General features: G+C 44.9%; 3 protein-coding genes across 7 annotated transcripts; 1 reads left to right on the top strand and 2 right to left on the bottom strand.

Annotated features, from left to right (window-relative positions):
• Positions 1–273: 273 nt before the first annotated feature.
• On the bottom strand, positions 274–15,093 carry mios (missing oocyte, meiosis regulator, homolog (Drosophila)). 5 transcript variants are annotated; one of them, XM_049729640.2, is made up of 14 exons: positions 14,094–15,093; positions 13,937–13,997; positions 7,507–7,682; positions 6,456–7,318; positions 5,869–6,358; positions 5,631–5,729; positions 5,163–5,417; positions 4,432–4,601; positions 3,656–3,721; positions 3,437–3,595; positions 2,672–2,824; positions 2,293–2,497; positions 2,095–2,224; positions 274–2,014 (listed from the first exon to the last, which is right to left on the bottom strand). In XM_049729640.2, exons 4-14 carry the CDS (start codon positions 7,272–7,274, stop codon positions 1,924–1,926), a joined length of 2,637 nt encoding a protein of 878 aa, XP_049585597.1. In that variant the 5' UTR covers positions 7,275–7,318; positions 7,507–7,682; positions 13,937–13,997; positions 14,094–15,093; the 3' UTR covers positions 274–1,923. The 5 variants fall into 5 exon arrangements, with proteins under 5 accessions (XP_049585597.1, XP_049585602.1, XP_049585596.1 ...); XM_049729645.2 differs by having other exon boundaries at positions 7,582–7,682; XM_049729639.2 differs by lacking the exons at positions 13,937–13,997; positions 14,094–15,093 and adding an exon at positions 8,272–8,356.
• On the top strand, positions 9,320–18,468 carry col28a1b (collagen, type XXVIII, alpha 1b). The gene is made up of 34 exons (XM_049729709.2): positions 9,320–9,467; positions 9,690–9,820; positions 10,298–10,866; positions 11,246–11,266; positions 11,361–11,420; positions 11,485–11,538; positions 11,611–11,655; positions 11,724–11,795; positions 11,874–11,918; positions 12,406–12,459; positions 13,202–13,270; positions 13,346–13,414; positions 13,497–13,565; positions 13,738–13,806; positions 13,955–14,023; positions 14,099–14,167; positions 14,588–14,656; positions 14,738–14,809; positions 14,893–14,961; positions 15,089–15,160; positions 15,248–15,316; positions 15,426–15,494; positions 15,555–15,623; positions 15,691–15,759; positions 15,821–15,889; positions 15,966–16,034; positions 16,109–16,177; positions 16,259–16,339; positions 16,480–16,515; positions 16,706–16,742; positions 16,808–17,362; positions 17,455–17,597; positions 17,793–18,012; positions 18,124–18,468. Exons 2-34 carry the CDS (start codon positions 9,691–9,693, stop codon positions 18,291–18,293), a joined length of 3,471 nt encoding a protein of 1,156 aa, XP_049585666.1. The 5' UTR covers positions 9,320–9,467; position 9,690; the 3' UTR covers positions 18,294–18,468.
• Positions 18,469–18,839: 371 nt separating this feature from the next.
• Positions 18,840–22,473, bottom strand: si:dkey-256h2.1 (uncharacterized protein LOC337520 homolog). Its single transcript, XM_049729656.1, has 12 exons — positions 21,842–22,473; positions 21,498–21,637; positions 21,250–21,425; positions 20,995–21,155; positions 20,714–20,854; positions 20,460–20,581; positions 20,196–20,364; positions 19,944–20,089; positions 19,748–19,863; positions 19,563–19,689; positions 19,204–19,337; positions 18,840–19,075 (listed from the first exon to the last, which is right to left on the bottom strand). Exons 1-12 carry the CDS (start codon positions 22,294–22,296, stop codon positions 18,950–18,952), a joined length of 2,013 nt encoding a protein of 670 aa, XP_049585613.1. The 5' UTR covers positions 22,297–22,473; the 3' UTR covers positions 18,840–18,949.
• Positions 22,474–22,482: the final 9 nt, after the last annotated feature.

Genomic DNA, 22,482 nt, shown 5'->3' with positions numbered 1-22,482 from the left:
GCCGCTTGCCGGCTTGTGATTGGACAACCGTGATTTACAGTAACGCCGCCGATTGGTCCAAGCTTATCTATCGGTCGGACTTGTAGCCAATGGTGTCAGAGGTTGGGCTCAACATGTGTAATTATGGGAGAAGTTGTTGGAAAATGAAAAACTATTTTTTAAATTTGTTTACCCAAATTTCTAAGTTTAATATTGGATATTATCTTACAGTTCAAATAACAATTCTCAAGCTACATTCGTCACTTTTGTGCCAGGTATGGGACAAAACACAACTTGAATGTGATCAAATACTTTATTTTGAAGCACATAATATAGATTTCAACGTCCAGGGACAAGTGACAAAATATTGGGGGAAAAGAGTGTGGCAAAATACAAATTTGTGGTCAACTGCTGCATTTTAGTTCCTGGCCAAATGCATCACTCTTGTGAAAAAAAATTGGCAAATATAGCATGTTTCTGCCAAAATACCCACCCAACCAGATACTAGCACAAGATGTGACAAAAATATGTTTTAATGGCAAAATATTTTATGCATTGTTTTAAAAAAGATTTAATTGTCGTGGAAAAACATGGCTATACGTGACACCTTACAATCCCATCTTTGCGATTTAGAAATTCATTTTAGTAGGAAAAAGTTTTAATACTGTATGGTCATGCAACTTTTAGTGGTCAAGTTGCATCTACTGTACATGAAAAATAATAGTTCAAACTGAGCAAAAAATCTCTTTTACACTTATTTCAATTGCTATAATAGTCCACTTTTGTTATTTTTCATGCCCATTCATGTTGCTCATTTGCCTTTTTATATGTTTCACAGTACTTTGCTTATAAACAAAACTCAGAAATTTAAAAGAAAATGTTTTAAAAGACTGTGACATTCAAATTGCTGTTCTTAAGAGCCAATTTGTCAGGCCTTCTGGCCCAAAACGCTCAGCCAAGGCCACGTGGGGATATGAAACCCCCAAGTCCATGACTAAAGTGATTTATCCAGTTCTGGCCTGCTTGCAGTTGGTTACAGAGGGGAAGAAAAAAAAAAAAAAAAATGGCTACAATGCCAGAGCAGACGGCGCCCGTCCTCGGATTGATGATGCATAGTTTCGGGGGGCAATGTGGGCATCGGAGGGAGTGTGAAAGAAAGAGAGGTTGTAGGATTGTGTTTTTCACTCAATGGGCAGCTGAGCTTCTGTATTAAGAGGCGGGGGGGAAGTAAGAGGGAGGGGGGCAATCTTCTTGTCTGAGTGCTGAGCAGCTGCTGTTTTCCGAGGAGATTCTTTTCATGGAGCCCAGGGCCTGGAGTGGGCCGCTCAATGCGACCCCCCCCCCCCCCCCCCAACCACCTCTCGTTTCGCAAACCTCCCTTGAAAACGTTGAAAATGCCAAATCAAGTCATAAAAATGTGCTTCACCTAGGGTGCAATCCTTCTTTGCCAACAATTTAAGAAGACTTTCAGGGGAGAGAAAAAAAAAAAGTTGCATACTTAAGCGGATTTGCCAGGTAACAGAGTATGTATTAATATGAATAGCAGCATTAAGGCAAAAAAAAAAAGATGTTTTCCCAAACAAATAGTGTTTTTACCTCAAAACAAAACATTTCCATAGTGTGATGTAGTCTTATTGCAATCAAATATGTTTTAATGGAAGAATGGGGGGGTCACATTTCATTTCACAAAGGCTGAGAGGTAAAACTGCCTTGTGGCAAAATTTGCTTCCACTGTTTAGTTAAAGAAAAAAAAAAAAAAACATGTTTGGCACCTAGAATCACTTTTTTTTTTTAATGAGGTTCTTCACTGAATCCTGATTCAGGTTAAACTGCGAGAGAGAGAGAGCCTACTTGTTGATTGTCCTGAGAGGTTAACGACCCCGGCGAAATAAATCACCGAGTTTCCCTTCTTGTTGGAGGACGTGCGGCTCCGACAAGCCGCTTTCAGCTGCTGTCCGAGGGCTCCAAATTGCCCGTCGTGTCTAGCTGCATGCATTTACACGTGCACGCCGACACGGGGCACTCTGTGTGGTCCCTGCGACAGGTGAACACATAAAAACATTTACGCCTTTCCCAACTTAAATGAAGAAAAAAAAATGTAAGGAAGATTACTACCTGAACCAGCTGAGCATGTGTCCAGCATGGCCGCCGTGTCGACAGTTGTGACACCAGGTGAACCAGTTGTTGAACTGAGCCAGTTTGTTGTCCCTTGTCAGGTCGACCTTGTCGTCGGACTTCCCGGTTCCTGCCAGAAAAACAAAGTCAATAATGACCACACGGCCGCGATGGTTGAAATGGAGCCCAGGTCGTCACCGGCGCAGCTAGACACGGGCGTGCCCATGTTCATGAGGCACAGGGCGCAGCGTGGGAGCGGCTTGCGGCATCCCGGGCAGCTGGTCACTTTGGATTTGGTGGGCGAGCCGCTCACGCCGTATTGGCTGAAGCCGCGGCCCTGGTGGGGCATGGCGGCGCAGCTGTAGGAGATGGACTTGCCGCAGAAGTTGCAGCTGACAAACACCTGCGGAAGGGAGGCAAAGGTCGTCGCGATAAGGGGCAAAGGTGGAAAAGGAGCGAGGCGGCGGGCAGCTGGCGGGGGTTTCCGCTCCAATGACAGATAAGAGATTAGCGGCAATAAGCCCAACCGCTACACAACATTGCCGTTTCCCATAAAAGCATATTAAAGCAAGTTTACCTGGGCTAGAGGTTTGGAGGTGGGGTCCAATTTTCCTCGATGGATGTCAAATTCGGCCCGCTTGTGCCAGAAGCGCCACGCGTCCAGCAGGTTGCGATAGTTCTCGATCCAGCACTGGACTCTGGGGTCCTTCAGAACTTCACCGGGAGAACCCTGGAAGGGGGATATTAAAGAAAACAAATTGTTTTAATTATTTTTCCTAATATCAATGACCGAAAAATAAAATGTCACGCCACAGCCGTGTCCCATCCTTTTTCCATCCTAACACACATTGTGTACTTGAACAAAACGTCCACGGGTGGAATGTGTGATTGTCTCGCACTGACAACACAATCAAAAACGAAATCACCAGATGTGGAAATAATCACTTTTAACTTCCAAAGAGAATTATCGTGACAAACAAATGGAGTCAACTTTCAATTACTTTTCGGGTTTATTGCATTCCAGTCCCAGCCGAGATCGAAAAATATCTTCTGACCACGTTAAATATTTGAACTTCCTCCTGTCTCACATGCTTTCAATACATTTCAACTTATTAGCTGACGCTTTCTAAAGTATTCCTTAGCATCTCTCTTGCTGTCAAAAAAATCTTATGACTCACGCTTTGATGCAAAAATAATTAACGTAGATATTTGAGTGAGTGTCACGTGCCTGAACTTGTCCCTCTTCCAAAGCGTTGGAATGTCAGTGGAAAAAAAAAATTCCGACTTGCCTGTATACCTTATAAAGCCATCAAAAGAGTGGTAAACACGATTGGACTTGTACCTTGAGCATGCAGAAGCTGGCCGTCTGGACATCTCCAGTCCGGTCCACATAGCTCTCCATCAGGTCCACGCCATCCTTGGTCAAGCCCGTGAGCAGGATGCCCTCCAGATTGCCCGCCTCCTTCATCTCGTTGGTCAGTTTGTCCACGTAGCGGGGAAGCTGCCCCAAAAACTCAAATTAAAACTTGATGTAACGTAAATTAGTGTTGTCGAATGTTACCTGAGTGTCGTTGAGGAACATGGAGGCAAAGGCGACTCGGTCACGCACCGCCACGCTGCTTTCGTACTTAAAGTGGGGGAAGAAAAAAAAACATCCATTTATTTTGGGCTATGGCGGGTTTCCTGACAAGGCAGCAACTTGAAAGGAGAATTTCCGGAATTTCTGGCAAGGTGGACTACATGAAGAAACCACTTTTGGAGTATCTTGTCAAGAACATTTAGATTTTCTTTCCAGGAACATTATGTATCAGCCAAAAGAAACACACGCCACCAGAAAAAAATAACTGACAACAACTAGCTAGAGGTTAGCATAGCTTAGCATGCTATCTTTTCTCCTGTTAATTATAGCTAGCTGTGTCCTACATATGACACTGCATTTTTCATATTTCATATCTAGACAATGAAGTAAAACGTGTGGGGGAGAAAAAAAAAAAAAGCGTACCCCAAAATTAAATCAGAAGCAGGAATTTCAAGCAAGTACTGCCTGTTTTGTTGGACTTTTGTTCAGCCCTTCATGTTGAAAGTTTACCAGGAGCCCCAATAAACTTGCAGGCCAAATAGTAATAAACAAAATTTCAAACTTAATGTTCTTTGCTTGCCTAATCTCGTTTGAAGCGGTCAAAACAGCTCAACGGCAGCTGTTTCCGAAACCCTCGCACGCTCGCAGACGTTAATTCCAACACGCTTATTGATGCGGCGCGACAAATTACACAAAGAGATTCTTCCCTCTACAACTTCAAATAACATTACAAGTTGTTATTCAATTTTTTTTTCTACCAGCACGCCGTCGTAGGCTCCCGGCTCGCTGGTGAGGAAGGCGAACATGACGCAGAGGTAGGGGTTGTTGAGCTGCAACCTGAGCGAGCTGCACATCTCCCGCCACAGCGAGGACTTCTCGTCCGTGTAGCCCGACAACGCCATGGCCACCACGTTCAGGTTCAGGTCACCTGGGACAGGGGAAGAAAAAAAAAAAGGCTTGTTATGTTTTCTCATGTTTGACTTATTGGTGAGTGCTAGACACACTGCGACAAGAGATTCCGGCGATTCCAGTTTTTAAAGCGAGACCGTTAACAAGTCTTATCTAATGAAGCAGGCCGCTAGCCACTTTCAGGAAAGCCTCATTAGCGTACGCAGCAGAAAAACAGCTGACCTACATGAGCCAAATGTTTGTGAGTCAAGAGCAGCAACGGCGAATGGACTTTTTTTTTTTTTTTTTCCCCCAGGAGTGTTGTTGTGTTGCTCCGTTTGACACATTCCTCGGGCGCTTCATTTCATTGGATTTTCAACATTTTGGGGTTATTTGTGGTCTCACATCCTCCGCCAATCTGTTTCACATTCCTGCATTGACATGGAAGGAGTGGGTTGGGGGTGAGAGGGGGGGGCACTTACCCAATTTCCTTTTAAAACAGCAGGATATTGCAATACAAATGCTTCACGCTAGCGTATAAAAAAAAGGAGGACTTATTTATAGACGCTGCTTTCAAATGCAACCACAAGGATTTCCTCACCCTTCTCAGCCACAGCTCCTCGGTTGAGGATCTGTATGGCTCTACGGATGTCCAGGTTGAAAAGGGCCACGGCAGCGGCTCGCTCCCACTCGCGTTCCTGCTCCAGCGAACGCAGGAAGGGCTCCACGTCCGCGTCGGACGCTCGGCCCATCCAGCCGCAAAGGCGCAGGGCCAGGCCGCGCTCCTCGCTGTGGAAACGCGTCGCCTCCGTCTGACGCTCCGAACCGCTCCAGCACTTGCGGCTCTCTGTGGTGCCTGATGGTGCCATGAAATCCAGAATTAATAGTCTTGACACACTTTAATATAGCCTATAAGCCAACATTTTAATTATGTGATGTGTCAGTCTGAACGCTAGAGGGCGCAACATGTAAAAGACCTCAGTGTTGCCAGTACTACAATGGCAGGAACAACTCAGACTTGCCAAATAATTTTTTTTTTTTACTCAGATTCAGAGGACAGGTGTCTTACCTGAGCTGGTCTTGACAATATTCTTGATACCCGAGTAGACGACGGCCTGTTTGTTCCCCTGCAGCTTCAGCTCGGCGTCCTCGGCACACTGCTTCATATGTGAGCTTTACATAGGAAATCATCGTTTCGTTTGGGTAAAAATTTAAAAACTTTTACAAATACTTGTTATAGCAATGAATGAAGAACAAAAAAAATCATTAGAACAAGGGTGTGTACACTTTTTATAGCCAAAGGATATAGAAGAGGTCAAACCAGAGGGACTTGAGCTGGGAATCGTTGCCTCCAGCAAGTAGGTGGTTCCTCCACACCTGGACGGTGTCGTGTCCGTACCTGGACTGAGCCCTCTGCCTCATCTTGGTGGCGATGTCCTGCTCCAGGAGGCCCTGGGCGCCCTCCGGCCCGTCCTCGGCGCACTCGTACAGGTGGCGTCCGCAGGCCCACATGAGCGAGGTGGTGGAGCTCCACGCCAGCGAGATGCGCTCAAAGACGGTGAAGTCGGTCATGACTCGGTTGACGGCCGACACCACCACCATGCGGTTCTGCCGGGACGGGTGCCAGGCGAAGGTGCCGATGAGGCCGTCGCAGGGTTGCACGCTGCGCTCGATGATGGTGGGCTCCGTCTCGTCCCCGATGGGCGTGGGCGTGTGCTGCATGTCGTACAGACGGATGATGTTGCTGTCGCGGGTCAACGTGGCCAGCAGGCCCGTGCGGGTCGGGCACCATGCCACCTGACCAGGTCCACCAAAACAATGAGATGTTAATCATAACTTTGATGGCTCAAAAACACTCCTGCTGGAATTCACTAAAGCATCCATAAGATCTTACCTTGGTGAGAGGCTTCGGCTGCTCGGTGAGGGTCAGCACGGGCTTCTCGAACTTCCTCAGGTCCCAGATGGCCACCTGACCCTCAAAGAAGGAGGCCACGCGGTCGGGAAAATGGGGATCCACCGTGACCCCCTGGATGGCTTTGGTGTTGACAAAAGTCTTCTGACTGGTGTTCCTCAAATCGAAGACAGCCAGGTTGCGGTGCATGCCGGCCAAGAGGAGCTTGGGGTCCCGGAGGAGCCAGCAGAGGGACAAACAAGCGTCGTTCTGGCCCAGGTCATACAGCGGCTTGGTTACTACCGAGCTCGGGTCCAAGTCGGAGGATGACAGGCGGATCTTCTCGGCGGAGACGCTGGCCTCCGGGGAGAACTTGCTGCTGATGTCCCAGATGAGCACCGAGAAGTCGGCCCGGTGTTTATCCAAGCCGGCCGCCAGCAAGTTGCTATCCACCGGGTTCCAGGCTAGCGTGTTGCACTGGCGGGCGTGCTTGGGCACAAACTCTTTGCCCACCAGCTCCTTGCAAGCCGAGTTGTGGCTCTGACCCAGGCTGGTGAGCACCACCCTGCCATTGGCCTGGCCCACGGCGAGAAGGCACTCGGGCTCCTGCTTGGGGTACCAGGCCACGCACTTCATGTAGGGAGTGTCCGAGTTGATGGCCAGCAAGGTGGCGGCCGTCTCTCCCGAGAGGGGCACGGTGCCGGCCTTGAGCTCGGCAGCCCCCGCCGGACCGATGCGGTACAGGCCCAGCTCCGAGTCACAGATGACATAGCGGTCCGGGTGGTGGGGAGACCACAGGATGTCCGCCTTGGAGCCACTCATGACTACAGGGAGGGGGCTAGAGGACTCTCACCATGAGACCCCACCTGCACAAATGGCAATATTTATTCATAGTGACCCAACATTTTGGCCAAGCAGTAGTTTGGCAGACAAATGCGACTACAAGGCTGCGTAACCACCAAAAAGTCAAATCTAACGTGTATATTTGTAGTTAGCTAACAATAAGAAGCTTAATAAATAGAATAGGAGGGAAAATGCTGCGCAAGGTACGAACTTTATCTCATTACAGCAGTTAACTCCATCATGTAGTTCTTGTAGTGATTACTGCACACCCAGGGCGTCCCCCAACCTGTTCTCCAGTTTGATCACGTGATGTTCCACATCAGACCCATTCTTCTTAAAAAAAGAGACTTTGCCACTTCTGGTTGAAGTTCACCGTCAAACCAAACACTAACAAAAAGAGAATTTCACATTGTCACAAAACCAAACAATACAATTTTGTGTAAACATTGTGAGGATGAGGGTTCGCAAGAAGGATGAAATAATAATTATTTATTATTTCATTCTTAAAATCATACAAAATCCCTAACCATTGGCACAAGCAAATCAGTTCATTAATAGTATTTATTTTTAATTATTTTTTGGTATCTGAGTTTGTGAAAGTTAGAGTGATTTAATAACGCGCATAGAATGTGACACGTTGGTGCACTTTCAAGTCCAATTTAATTAACGTAGATGCTTCGAGAAACAATGAGCCACTCCCAAAAACTATTTTTAGAGGCGAATTTGCCAGTGCAAAAGTATAACTAAGAATACTAAGGCGGTTTAATGTTTTGTAAACAAACAAACTCCGCAAAGCTAATGCTAACGCGAGTCAAGGACGAGTTTAGGAATAATCGTTTTTGTCGGTCCCGGATAATTAACAATTCATGATCTTAGTATGAGTATGCTGTATTAGTGACACCAAATTACGTTTACTTTAACGTTATAACTGAATAAATACAACCCAACATGCACGTGTAGGGAGGCAAAAACTTACGTATTCTTGTTATTTGTACCACAAAAACAGATCCGGAAGGAAACAATAGTCATTTAAAGTTCCGGTTAGGATTAGTTCCGTCTTTTATGTCAAATTTCAGGACGTATACTTGTTCAGTAATAAAACACGATTTAGCATACTTGCTCAATAATAAAACATGATTAAGACGTAATAATAAAAATTACTTGTGAAAAAAAAGGGAAAATCTAATATACACTGTATTGCAAAATAAGATAATACATATAATAATAATAATAATAATAATAATAATAATAATAATAATAATAATATAAAGTGATTATGACGTTCCGTTTAGGATGATTTCCGACCGATAATAATAACTCAATGGAAAGGACGAAGAAATTTATTCGATGATAAAACATTTCAAAGTGGATGTCCTTTAGGGTGTCAACCACCAGAGGCCGCTGTCGACCAAAGATGTACTGTATAGACGTTAATTCCATCAAATAAAAGCTGGAATTCTGAACTTCTCTCATATTTATCTTTTGATTTGATTAATCAAATCCCAATGTCTTCAGTATTAATTTACAACAATTGACCTTGCCGTTCCAATACTTCTGGAAGGGACTGGACGGAGCAGGGAAGTGAAGGCAGCATATATTGTAATGATGATAGATTGATGATGACACCTAGGTAAAATAATTATTTTGATTATTATTCTAACAAGCAAAATGTATGTATTTGTTAACTGTCATTTTTACATAGTCAACAAATGACACTAATTTTCTCAGCACCAGAAGCAGCTCTTAGTTGAAATAAGCCTACTGTCATTACAAAAAGCAGCTTATCTGTTTTCCACATTAGTGGGCGAGAGTGGAAATCTTATTGGCTTGTTTGCTTTTTTTTTTTTTTTTGTTCATGTACAGTAGAACATCGAATGTGCAACAGCTGAAAACACAGAAGGAAGGAGAAAAACACTCAAGCGTGTGGAAAATCTGCTACTTGGAGTTTGGAGATCCATATTTTTTTATTATGGAACTAATCGGTAAATCAGATATGACCCCGCCCTCTCTGGCACACACTCAGGCACACACACACACATTCACACAAACACAAAAGCGCACATCAGCTTTACCCACAGTCAGTCTGTGTTGGGTTTTACAAGACGGGATGTCCTCAAAAGGACCCCAGCTGACCGGACTGCAACAAGTGGCCTGGGCCCAATGACATTTTGGGTAAATGTTTCAACATTTGTGCAAGTTTTTTTGTATGTTTTTGTGTGTGTTTTATTAGCACTTCACAAAATTCAAGCGTTTCCATTTGTTACAATATGAATGTTTACGATTGTAAAGCATAATATCGCTGTATCGTCAAATTTAACGTGCGTTCTCCTCGGCCTGCTTCGTTGGTTATTGACTCAAGCTGATCTTGTTTGGACTGTATCCCATGTGGGTTAGGATGGAGGTGTGCAAGTTGAGGGAACTCGCGTGGATCCTCCTCCTGCTGTGGGGTCTACCGCACAGGACCACTGCCCAAAGGCGTAACGGACGCAGGAATAACTATAAGCTCTATGAAGATGGACCAAATGGTAAATACACAATGATATCCACTGGTGACTTTAATATGTCCGGAAATGCTTTTGGAAGGTTAATCGTGTTGATCGGTCAACATCAAAGACACAAGGTTGCAATTTAAGTTGGATGAAATGATGCTAGGTTGCATCAAAGACACAAAATTTTACTGAAGTTTACAAAAAACGTTGTGATGTTTGAAAAAGATTTTTTTACGTGTGTTGTCAAAAATATTTAAAAACGTGATGGGTTACGATGTTTACAAAAGAATTAGCAAATTTATCAAAGACACGAAGTTGTCGAGTGTTTCACGAATACGTATGCTTGGTTTAAATTTTATTACAAAAAGATACTACGGTGTCTTTGATGTTTTCAAAAACCATGTTGGGATCTAAATCTGGGTTTGCTAAAATACTTTTGTTCAGGTTATCAAATACAACTGAGCAGATGAGTAAAAACTCATCCAATGGCCTTTGTGTTTTAATTATGTGTAGCAGGTCGTCCATGCTCCCTGGAAGTGGTTTTCATCCTGGACAGCTCAGAGAGTGCCAAAATAAGCCTGTTTGAGAAGCAGAAGGCGTTCGTGCTGGGATTCAGTACACGTCTGTCCATGCTGCAGGTCGCCGGCTGGACCCTGAGCATGCGAATGGCCGCTTTGCAATACAGCAGCTCCGTATCGGTGGAGCAGCGCTTTTCAGCGTGGACCAACCTGGACGCCTTTCATGGTCGAGTCAGCGTCATGAGCTACATCGGCCACGGTACGTACACCACCTACGCTATCGGAAACGCTACGGAGCTGCTGGTGAGGGAGACCTCAGAGGACAGCGTCCGTGTGGCCGTGCTGATGACGGACGGCGCGGACCACCCGCGAAACCCCGACGTGGTGGCGGCCGCCATAGAGGCCAAAGAGCACGGCGTCAAGATGTTCGCGGTGGGGCTATCGCACATCGCTCAGCAAGGGGCTAACAGCGCTAAGCTGAGGGCCATCGCCAGCGTGCCTGCTCAGCAGTTTGTGCAAAGCCTTCAAGACCCTCAGCTGGAGCAGAAGCTGCTCAAAGAGATGGTGAGCACAGATGTGTCTTGGATGTTTAAGTATTATATTCCTCAAAGACAGGTGCATCAAAGACCCTAGTTGTCATTGATGTGGATGTTAAGTTCATCAAAAAATCTGATTCCTCAAAGACCATGTGTTTTTGATGTTTACAATAAGATTTCAGAAAACACTTTTGGGTCATTAAAATGTTTCTTTTTGATGTTCTATTAATTTTTGGGGGGTTAGGGTTAAAGGTTATTCACGGACAGTTGTTTTTGATGTGTTGCCAATATGTAGTTAATTTAATGTTGAAATTTTTTTTTCAAATTTTCTTTGATATTTTTGAATTATATTCTATTTTCTTGTTGCCTTAACTGCAGTGATTTATTTTTATGTGTTATGCTTCCAGGGCTCAGTAGTATTACAAGAGGTATGCAGATTTATTTATTTTTTATTCTTCATTTTAATTAATTTGTCACAGCACAAACATTTTGACTTATTATTTCTCATGTTCTTATTATTAGTGTCCCGAAATGCAGGAGTGCTTTTGTGAAGGTGGAGAGCCAGGCCCACCAGGACCTCAGGTGATCTTTTTCAATAAACTATATTTTATAGCTTTTACTGATAAAAAAAAAAATCTCTATTCAGGGCCGAAAAGGAGATCTAGGTTTGAGAGGACCAGCTGGTTCCAAAGGAGCCAGGGTAAGATACAAAAAATTAAATTGTTTAAAAAGATGTTTTGGGGTGTTTATGGGTTTGGTGCCGCCACTCCAGGGGGAACCCGGTGCGGATGGTCAACCAGGAAGTAATGGCGCTGAGGTAAATTTCATTTCATCTCAAGCCGTTTATTTGAGGTGAGGCTTTCAATTAAGGGCTCTGTCTTGCAGGGACGTCCAGGGTTCAAAGGTAGCAAGGGGGACAGAGGAGAATGCGGGCCGCCTGGCGGGAAAGGTGACCTGGTATGTGCCTGACTAGAACTATTCAGTATGAAGCTTTGAATTAGCGTTCATAATAATCAATCAGGTGTCATCTCTCAGGGATTGGAAGGGCCGATCGGACCACAAGGACCGAAAGGAAATCAGGTACAACATTACGATTTTTATTCAATTTTATTGTCACATCTTTAGTTTTTTTTCTAGTAATTTTTTTAGCATAACTCGGTACACTTTGATTTTTTTTCTCCACATTTGTCTTTGTATTATTATGCTAGTATGAACAAAAATGGCTACATACTCTCCCAGGAATCCTTTTTGCTACAAAACGTGTACATCAAAGTGTACCATACGACAGGAGTGGAAGCAAAATTCATCTTTATTCACCTCTGCACTCATGGAATGTGAATATTGGCTTCCGACTAATCCGCAGCCAAAAGCAGGGAATCCAGGCTCGCAGGATATTTTTTTTGGACTTTGTGTGGCGGGATTAGCGCAGCGACCTGGACACTCGCTTGTCCGAATAAAAAAGTGTTTTGCTGTGAAAAGCTATAGAACATGAAAGTCGGGGATGTTGACTTTGATCTACTCTTACCACGTGTGAGAAAATGAACAAAATATTACGTGTGTTTCACAGGGTGAGGTTGGGCCACCTGGAGACATTGGACCTGAGGGACCAACTGGACAAAAAGTAATTTTTAGCTTATATAAACATGAAATTATTTGAACTGAGGGCCCACCAAAAAGATTTTGCAGGTATGTCCACCCCGAACAAATTCCCTCTGTAGCATCTTTCAGATTTGGAAGAAAATCCAGTCACTGAAGCTAACATCACATAGCAACACTCGTTTCACTTAGCAACAAAAAATTTGGTTGTCCACCTTGTGATGACTCACAAAAAAATCTCAAGAAGCCATTCTAGACAATCCACAGGAAGTCTGACATTTTGATTTAAATCTGACAGTAGTCAAGAATTATTTTAAAAATAGTTTCACAAAAAATTGGTGGGCATATCTTTCTTGAAGAGACCCACAAAAACAGCATGGCGATTGAATATTTGGAAATATTTTAAAGGTTAATTTCCCACTAGTGAGGCAATGGACTTTGTTAGTGTCATTGACTTGAATGTCACACAATCACACACATACAGTAAACGACCTTTAACGAACGAGCCCCCGGGCTGCCCTCTAACCTTTGGACAAAGATGTCTTTATGGAGGGTAAATATGAATTGATTTATAGCCTATGAGAGAATTCCAGACATTAATTCAGAGAAGATTTCACAAAGAAGTATTCATACAGTCTTCTCCTTGGTGCTACAATGATATAAAAAGGTTGTAACTATGAACTTTTTGACCGGCCCATCAATGTCTAAAATTCTGAATTATTATTTCACCATAATTTGTCATTTTCTAATTAATCAATCATTGACAGGGTGACAGAGGGCCAAGCGGCAATGCCGGACCACCAGGAGACTTCGGGATTGGCTTCCCAGGAGCCAAGGTGACTCGTTTGTCACCATTTATTAAAAAATAAGAATCATGATCTAAAATATTTTATAAAATTTTATATTTTCAGGGAGAAAAGGGCAACCAGGGAAGACCTGGATCAACTGGTCTAGGCGGTATCGGAGAACCGGGACAACCTGTGCGTATTGAGTCAATATTCAAATTGACTTTCCTTCATATTATATGTAATTACTTTTAGAATATTTGCTCTCTTGCTTCAGGGTCCTCTAGGACCACCTGGACAGCGAGGCAACCCAGGACCACCTGGAGAGGGACTACCAGGACCCAAGGTGGGACTTTTATTGCCATTTAACTAACAGAATACAAATCAAGTAGGAGAAAAGTGTGAGCTCCCTCTAGTGGTATGTGCAAGTATTACTCAATTCAAAGATCAAATTGTGCATGTTACAGTGCCGCAAACATTTTTCAAGAAGGATAGTTTAGTTGTATTTAACTTGACAGGGGGATCGAGGGTTTGAAGGACCCCGGGGGAATCGTGGGCCTCCGGGCATCGGATTCAAAGGGGACAAGGTAAAACTGCTATGCTATCTGATGACATGCAATATGTAAACTCCATCGTACTTTATGAATCCGGGAAAAAATATCATCTATGTGGCAAAGTAAGTGATTCACACGAATATAACTTCAAAAAATGACTTACAGAGATTTTCATTCTCAGGGCAATATCGGGGCACCTGGGTTGTCAGGTCCAGTCGGAGCGTCTGGTGTCGGAATCCAAGGAGAAAAGGTAAAAAAAAAAAGTTTTAAAAAACCCAACAAAAACAAAAAAATATCAAAACAATGTATCTTTTCTGTACCTTAGGGTGATCCAGGCCCACCTGGACCCGCAGGCCTCAGAGGAGGTCTAGGTGTGGGAATCCCAGGACCTAAGGTATATATTTGCGGCTATGCTAATCCTGATGGACATCTCAGCTGTTTAGCATTTTGATTGCATCGAAATTGCTCTGCAGAGGTTTACACACAAATATGCAAATGATGTATGACCGTCCTGTCAATCAAACCAGTCAGGCTGGTTGCGTTATTAAGGACCCTGCAAAGCAGCATGTGGTTCGTTATCCAAAGTTATTATTGGGCGTAATTGTAAACAATTGCATATTCTCTATCATGAGGCGGTTCGGTTTTTCGTAAAACCATCCTAACCATCTTGTACACGGTGTTCGCAAAAACATATTTGCCACTGCCAGACAAAAAAGTATATTTAGTATAGTAATATGTGTTTGTTATTTCAAAAGACCTAACAATTATTTGTAATGGTGGATTAATAATAAGAACTATGTTTTGTCTGAAACAGGGGAATAATGGATTTCCTGGAGTACCAGGACCACCCGGTGAGAGAGGTGTGGGAGTGCCAGGTCCAAAAGTAAATATGTACAACCTCACTTCATAAAATGTCATAAATAGTTCGCATTTAACCACCTGTGACTTTGAATTTATTACCCAGGGGGACGTGGGGCCTGGAGGCCAACCAGGGATACCTGGTCATCCAGGAGAAGATGGTACCCCGGGACAGAAGGTAGCACCACTGATCTTGTTCACACCAGAATGTCAGAACATTTGATCCAAAACAAGTAACGCTTTGCCATTTTTCAATGCAAGGGTGACATTGGGTTTCCAGGACCCAGGGGACCAGACGGTAGTCCTGGTAAAGGTGCGCCTGGAGAGAAGGTGAAGCTTTTGATGATTTTGTTTTTATCGTAGACCTCACCATGATGTCTCACCATGGTGGAAAGGTCTAAAGATGTGACGGTATGGTTGTCATCACCTCAACAAAGTTCATATGGTGTTTTCCCAGGGAGCCAGAGGGGACAGAGGCTCCAGAGGCCTACCAGGCGTTGTTGGTCCTGTGGGACCAGCTGGGCCCAAGGTAAGGACTCACTTTCAAAAATATCATCTCAGGTACTTTGTGAGCAGGACTTCTGACTTCCCAAGTATGGTACGTTTTTGTATTTAGGGAGATACGGGATTTATCGGGCCACCTGGCGCACCTGGACAGCCTGGAAGGGGACTACCTGGTGCCAAGGTAAAACGGCTTGTAATGTTTTAAATTTGATAGTACTCTTAAGTTGTTGGACTTGTAGGTCAAGGTACCACTGAATTATGATTTGCAATGCCTGTTCTTTTCTGTTCAGGGAGATCCAGGCCCACAGGGTCTCACTGGAGCTGTGGGCGAACCGGGGCGTGGTATAACTGGACCCAAGGTGAGTTGAGGTACTTAATCTGATTCCGAGCCAAAGTGCTAACTGTGGTTTGTTTTAAAGGGTGACAGAGGTCCACCAGGGTCTTCGGGGTTGCCTGGAGGTAAAGGTGAAGGCTTTCCAGGACCTCCGGTGAGTATCCAAGTCCAGCGTCAGTATAAAGTCTTTGAACATCCTCAAGGCAAACTCTTGGCCTTAGGGGCCTCCAGGACATCCTGGTTTGACAGGAGAAACAGGAGCAGATGGTGTCGGCCTACCTGGACCAAAGGTGAGGATCAAATATGGTGAGGAATGATAATGGGAAGATAATTTTATCTCCTTTAATCCAGGGAGACAGAGGCCTTCCTGGATCTTCTGGACCCGCCGGACCACCAGGAATTGGACTCCATGGGCCAAAGGTAGTCAGTGCCAGAATGGTTATTTTTGTACGCGAATCCAGAGGTGGGAGCATGAGTTTTTGCTTCATCCCTGTAGGGTTCCCCTGGCATAATAGGACCTCCAGGTCCACAGGGCCCCCCAGGAGAGGGCATCCAAGGGCAAAAGGTAAACCGGGAACCACCTGACTCCATATTCCCTTTAATCATTGCCAAAGTATAAACATCACGATTTCTCTCTAGGGTGAGTCTGGATTTCAGGGAGTCCCTGGCCCGAGGGGTCCTGCTGGAGTCGGACTACAGGGTGATAAGGTACCAGTCCACAGTCCAGTTACTTTCTGATTGTGGATTTGTGGTAGAGGACCGCTAAGATGGACGCTACTTACTTTCCAGGGCGACCGAGGTTTTGCTGGTGAGAAAGGGAAAAAGGGAGACAGAGGAACGACCGGAGAACCAGGAATTATTGGACCTTCGGTATGTGATCTTGTAGTTAAAGCAATTATGAATGTGTGCTTCTTAAGGAAGCAGATTCCATTTGTTTTCTTTGAGAGCCATTTTGCCATTTGACTGACACTCAAAGAATATCCGATAGAATATTCTGTTTCAAATCACAGGGTAGAGCTGGACAAAAAGGAGAACCAGGACTTACGGTAAGTCTTTCCCCATTACAAGACATCCATGTACATGAAGAATGACTCTCAAGGTGTCCAACAGACATTCTGCACCACATTAACCTTGAAGTGACACTTTAGTCGGGGAAATCCCAAGATCCACAACCAACAATCCTTAAATTTTGTGGCCATGCACTGATGAAAACATGGATTTGTTTCCATTTTGCAGAGGGAAGAAGTCATTAGAATTGTTCGATCCATTTGCAGTAAGTCAAAAAACGGTTTCTCCGTTTTCCTGGCTCGTGTCGACCCTTAAAGCCTTCCATTTCAGATTGTGGGGTGACGTGTCGCCAAAGCCCCCTGGAGCTGGTCTTCGTCATCGACAGCTCTGAGAGTGTGGGCCCTGACAACTTCGAGGTCGTCAAGGACTTTGTGAGCGCTCTGGTGGACCGGGCGTCAGTGGGCCGGGACACTACAAGGGTGGGCGTGGTGCTCTACAGCCACATCAATGTGGTGGTGGTCAGCCTCAGTCAGGATGCGTCTCGGGACCAAGTGAAGGCAGCGGTGCGGTCCATGACCTACATGGGCGAGGGTACCTTCACAGGCAGCGCCATTCACCAGGCCAACAGGCTGTTCCGGGTGGCTCGGCCACGCGTCAGAAAGGTGGCCGTGGTCATCACCGACGGCCAGGCTGACAAGAGGGACTCGGTCAGTCTCGAGAGCGCGGTGCGGGAAGCCCGGGCGGGTGAGATCGAGATGTTTGTGATCGGAGTGGTGAACGCCAGCGACCCGTTTTTTGGCGAGTTCAAGAAGGAGCTGGACTTCATGGCCTCTGAACCGGACGCAGACCACGTGCACCTCATAGACGACTTCAAAACGCTGCCAGGTGATCGTGGTGCCGTTTATTGTTGAAGCTAGCTAGCTAGTGGTTAGCATGTCTATGACACCCGTCTCCCTATTATCATTTCACAATTTAAGCCCTGGAGAAGAAACTCCTGAGCCACATTTGCGAGGACAGCAGTAGTGATGTTTTACACTCAATCCTGAGCGGTGGACTTCCTCCAAGACGCCCAGAGGTCTGGCCTACCTTCACGGGAGACTTCCGGAGGATTCAGGTCACGGTAAGGACAACTACATTTCCAACTCAGTAGACTAACATAACAATGATTAATTTATAGTTTCAGCTTTTATGGAAAGTCATCCAACTTAACCATCGTGTATTTGTATGCTATTGAACGACTATGCTAGTCCGCTATCGCCATCATGGCTAGCTTTTGCTATCTGTATGCTAAGTTAGCTTTCTTTCTCTTGGACAGCCGCATCCACCACTATCTTATCCCGAGAGACAAGTGACCGCTCCGACACCGAAAATGGATGACCGGAGCTTATCGGAATCGCAGCGATTTTCATTCTTTGACAGACAACCTTTGAGACCTGACGGTAGCGCCCCGACCCGACGCACGCCAAAAGTGGTGGTCAACGAGCCCACAACAACTACCGTCAAAACGCCACAAGAGATTCCAAAAATCACGCCAGGTAGTGACGATGTTTTGACACAATTCTTAATTATATTTTCTGGTATTTAATAATTTCAATGTACTGTTAAAATGAAAGCTGAAAGTGGTTTGGTTCATTTTACACCGACAGAGCTCTGCCGTGCACCGTTGGATCCGGGTCCATGTCGAAACTACGTGGTGCGCTGGTACTACGACTCTTTGGCCAACGCTTGTGCTCAGTTCTGGTTTGGAGGTTGCCACGGCAACGCCAACCAATTTGACAACGAGAGGAAATGTAAACAAACCTGCGTGCGGGTCTAACTTAAACCATATTTCGTCATCATAGTCATAAAAATGTTTTTGCTAAAGGTGCTTCCCTGTTTAAAAAAAAAGCATGTTACTTGTACTTGAATATTTTTGAACACTAACTTTTTCACTTTATATTTTTTTAATGTTTGACTGTGTAATGGCGTAAATAAAACTTATTTTTTAATTACCCCTGTCAAACTGAATTTTTTAAGTACTAAAATTCATTACTAATAGTAACTATATATTTTTAATTTAATGAATAGGACATGCTGAGGATTCCAGTGCATATTTTTAAATAATGAATAAACCCAAAAACGTAATTTACATTTTAATTAATTGATATTGACTTTATATTAATTTAATTTTGACACTACATCAAGGTGAATTAAAATTAAAACTAATTTAAAATTTTAATTAAAGTTAATTACTTGATTAAAGTTGCGATGGGCAGGAAATTAGTCATTTAAAATGACAAATGAAGCAAAAAAAAATTTTGTTTGATTTCAAATACTTTTCAAAATTTACTACATATGGAAAATCAATCAGTGCAAAGTCAGATATTTGAATTGATTTTCTTATTATGAAAAATAACAACTATAAATTACAGTTGCTAAGAACAGGAGATAAATTAACTGTTATTTCATTTTGAAAGAGGATTTTTTTGGCTTTCATTTGTAGAAGACGAGGAAGGACGACATGACGATATAACCCGGCTGCTGAGTCGGGTCCGGATCCTTCCCGTTGAACAGACCGAAGTAACAAACCGTGTTGGATGCCTGACCGCTAACATCCAACTGTAAACAAACCCACAAAAAATAACAAAAGGCTTTTTTAAAAACCATAAAGGCTTTGGCTCAACACCAGTGATTTAAAAAAAAATAAAAATCTGCGTTCCACTGTACTTAGTAAGAGTAACTTGTACCTGCGCAGTGACGTCAAGCCTCCAGGGGTCCACCTGCAGTCCGTCACACCATCCGCCGCGGCCGTACAGCCACGTGCCGTGTTCGTTGGGCACGGCGCCCTCCTTCACGTGCTCGGTGCAGCCCAGCGCTGAGCCTTCTCGAACCCACAAAGAGCTCAAGTTAGGAGTTATCAAAAATATAAAACCATATTTTGATTTTTCTTCTTATCACTCCATCGAATTTTTTTCCTCCTAAATTCATAAAATATTTTTTTGCTTTATCTTGTCAATTAGCATCCAGTAAAACAAATAAAATAAAAAAAAATACAAAAATAAATATAATAAAATAAAATAAAATACAAAATAGCGGCGCTGCTTACCCGCAGAGTCAAAAGATCGTGTGTTGTTGTAAACGCCGTTGACCAGGAAGTGGTGCGAGGTGACGCAAAACTCCCCACATCCGTTGTCGTCGCTCCCGTGTCCCGTGATGACGGCGTAGAGCTCCACCTGCGGGCCGCCGCACGCCGTCAGAACCGTCCACCATCTTATCGACGGCTAATTGTACCTTTTTGGCAGAGGCAGGCACGGGGAACTTGATGGGGGGGTAGCGCAGGTTGTACGTCTTGTCGAAGGTCCCGCCGTCATACAGTGACATCACTCGGAAGGGGCGGAGCTTCTCTCCTGATAGACCAATCGGATATTGACGATCAAGAATATGCTATCTTAACTCATTTCTTGAGCCACATGCTGCGTCACCCTACCCGTCAGGTTGGCGACGCTGAACCTCAGGTTGAGGGAAACCATCCAGGGCATGGCCCAGGGAGCCGTCTTCATGGTGAAGCGACAAACGCCGGCGTCCAGTACCGGAAGGAGCGGAGACACGTCTGTCTGCCAGCGACCGATTCTTCTGCATACAATATTGTCATATTTTTATTGTTTCTAGGCCACACTGACTTTTTTTTGTCATTATATTTCCATGTAAAAACGTTTTCAAGAAACGTGAGCGATCGTACCTTCGGAAAGCGGTGATCCAGCGTCCCAGCTCGACGTGGCAGCAAGGTCCGAGGTGATCGCAGCAGACGAAAAGTTGAACCGTGTGATCCCACTTAGGACATGACGCGTCTCTGCTGCCGGGACACGACAGCGAGGCGTCCAGCATCAGCGTGTCAAACGTTGACAAGTCTGCTCACACACAATATGAATATGTGAATGTTCTCATCACGTTTGAACTTGAGCTGTGCTCAAAGTAAACAATTTTAAAAGGGAAATAGCGCCACCTGGCGGCATTTTAATATCAGCCACAGCTCCTTTGTCTCCTTGCATTTGTACTTTGTCAAAGACGGTCACCACGGTTGCGGGAGATTTCAATTTCAGCTGCAGAGCTGTGGAGAAGTCAAACCTGGACACAAACATTTAGTCTTATTAAATTTACAAGAATGTACACTCCAACAGTTTTGAAACTCTAACAACATGAAATTAGCCATCTAATATTTCACTTTTTTGCTTGATTATTTTTTTTTTTTTCACTCACCACTGCGCCTGCCAGTTGACAAAGCTGAAGGAGGGGTAGAGGAACCAGCCCAATTCAGCCAGCGCCCCCTGCTGGTCGATACCGATGAAGAAGTTGGGAGATGGGGTGGTCTGGAAAGACACGCTCACTGCCAGACCTGACCTGTCAAAAAAAAAAAAAAAAAAGATTAATCCAAATGACCTTCATACAGATCTGATAATCGAGCAATCAGAGGATTTGATAACAGGATTAAAATGTCATCTCCATGGTGGTGGATTAAGGCTTTTGTGTGGCGATGAGACCTGAGTGCACGGGCGACGGCCGGCTGGATGTGCACCATGGCTGCGGGCAGGCCGAGTGGCGTGAGACACTCAGCGTCCACGCAGTTCATGTCCTGGATGGAGTTTCCTGCCAAGGCGTAGACCAGCACGCCAGAGGCATTGGACTTGGCCATATTTTGGACCTGCGGGGAGATGAAGGCAATTTGCAGGCTTTATAATAAAATAAAATAGCTTCAATAAGAAAGAAGTGACACATGTTTATGATTTGAAGGTGACCTTAGTGAAGAATGAGCAGTTTCCCTCTGACAGCCAGGCTACAGCACCTTCCACAGACGACAACGGCTCGCAGCCATCCCCCGCGTCCTTCAGCTTGTACCTCATCTTCGCCCAGCGAGCGCTCAGCCAGTCGTATCTTGCGTCCAGTCGCTTGACAACCACGGGCACTTCCCATCCTGAGGGAATGGAGAGCATTATAAACTTGTAGGTCGAGTTGCGGGTAATCGTTTTTCGGGTGAGTCACTCACCCTCGGAAGTGAACACAGCCTGGGCGAGGCCGCAGTTGTGCCCCTTGCAGGCCCAGGAGTACAAGACGCTGGAGATCCAGTTGCCAACAGCAAACACCGGGACAGGAGACACATGAAGTCTGGACAAAACCTCTTTTTGACTTAAACAACACACACACACACACACGTACACAAATCAATCCAAATAAACTTGACTTGACTTGACTTGACATACATTTAAGGCATTGACTCTGCGTCATTGTATACCTGTCTGCATACACCAATTGCGATATAATTGTTATAAAAATAATTAGTAATTTCATTATTTTTTTGATATTCGTGGAGTAAATTAGTGTGAAAGTCACCCATGCTTGTTGGCGGCGTCGAGCAGCCTTTCCCGCATCCAGAGCGCGTCCGTGGCCGCAGAGTCGTCCAGGGAGAGGAAGAGCAGGTGAGTGCTGGTCGGCAGCTCCTGGACGAGGCTGGCCAAGGACGCCGAGGAGTTCCACAAACACTCGAGAAAACCGGACTTGTTGGTAAACGCGTGGATGACCAGCGAGACTCCCGCCCAAGTCGGTTCTCCTGGCCGGTACACAAAGTCCCCACTCAGAGTCGGCACCGTGAACGCTGCAGCCGGTTCTCCTGGCTCAAGTTCTCCGTAGCGTCTCGGCTCCACCAAGTTCTCGTGGGGCTCCAAACCCGCTGGGCTCGCCTCATCGTCGGTCAACTTGAAACGCCGCTTCGGTATCTCTTTCGCGGCGAAAGTCACGTGAACGCTAGCTAGGATGAAGTAGAGCACAGGAGACGATGACCACAACATTCTTCTTACCGCCCCACAACGAATGTTGAGTCGGACCAAACGACGAATTTAAACCATTTGTTTCATTTAAAGTTAATTCTTAAGACTCTTGATGAGTTTAGTGTCAAATGTGGAGGCTAGTAATCGTCTAATCGTTTGTTGCGGTAGAGGCGGGTCCCTATATGACGACGGCGGCCGTAGTGGGTC

Source organism: Syngnathus scovelli, chromosome 9, assembly GCF_024217435.2.
Source record: "Syngnathus scovelli strain Florida chromosome 9, RoL_Ssco_1.2, whole genome shotgun sequence".
Taxonomy (NCBI): domain Eukaryota; kingdom Metazoa; phylum Chordata; class Actinopteri; order Syngnathiformes; family Syngnathidae; genus Syngnathus; species Syngnathus scovelli.
This window is presented reverse-complemented; position numbering and strand designations above follow the sequence as displayed.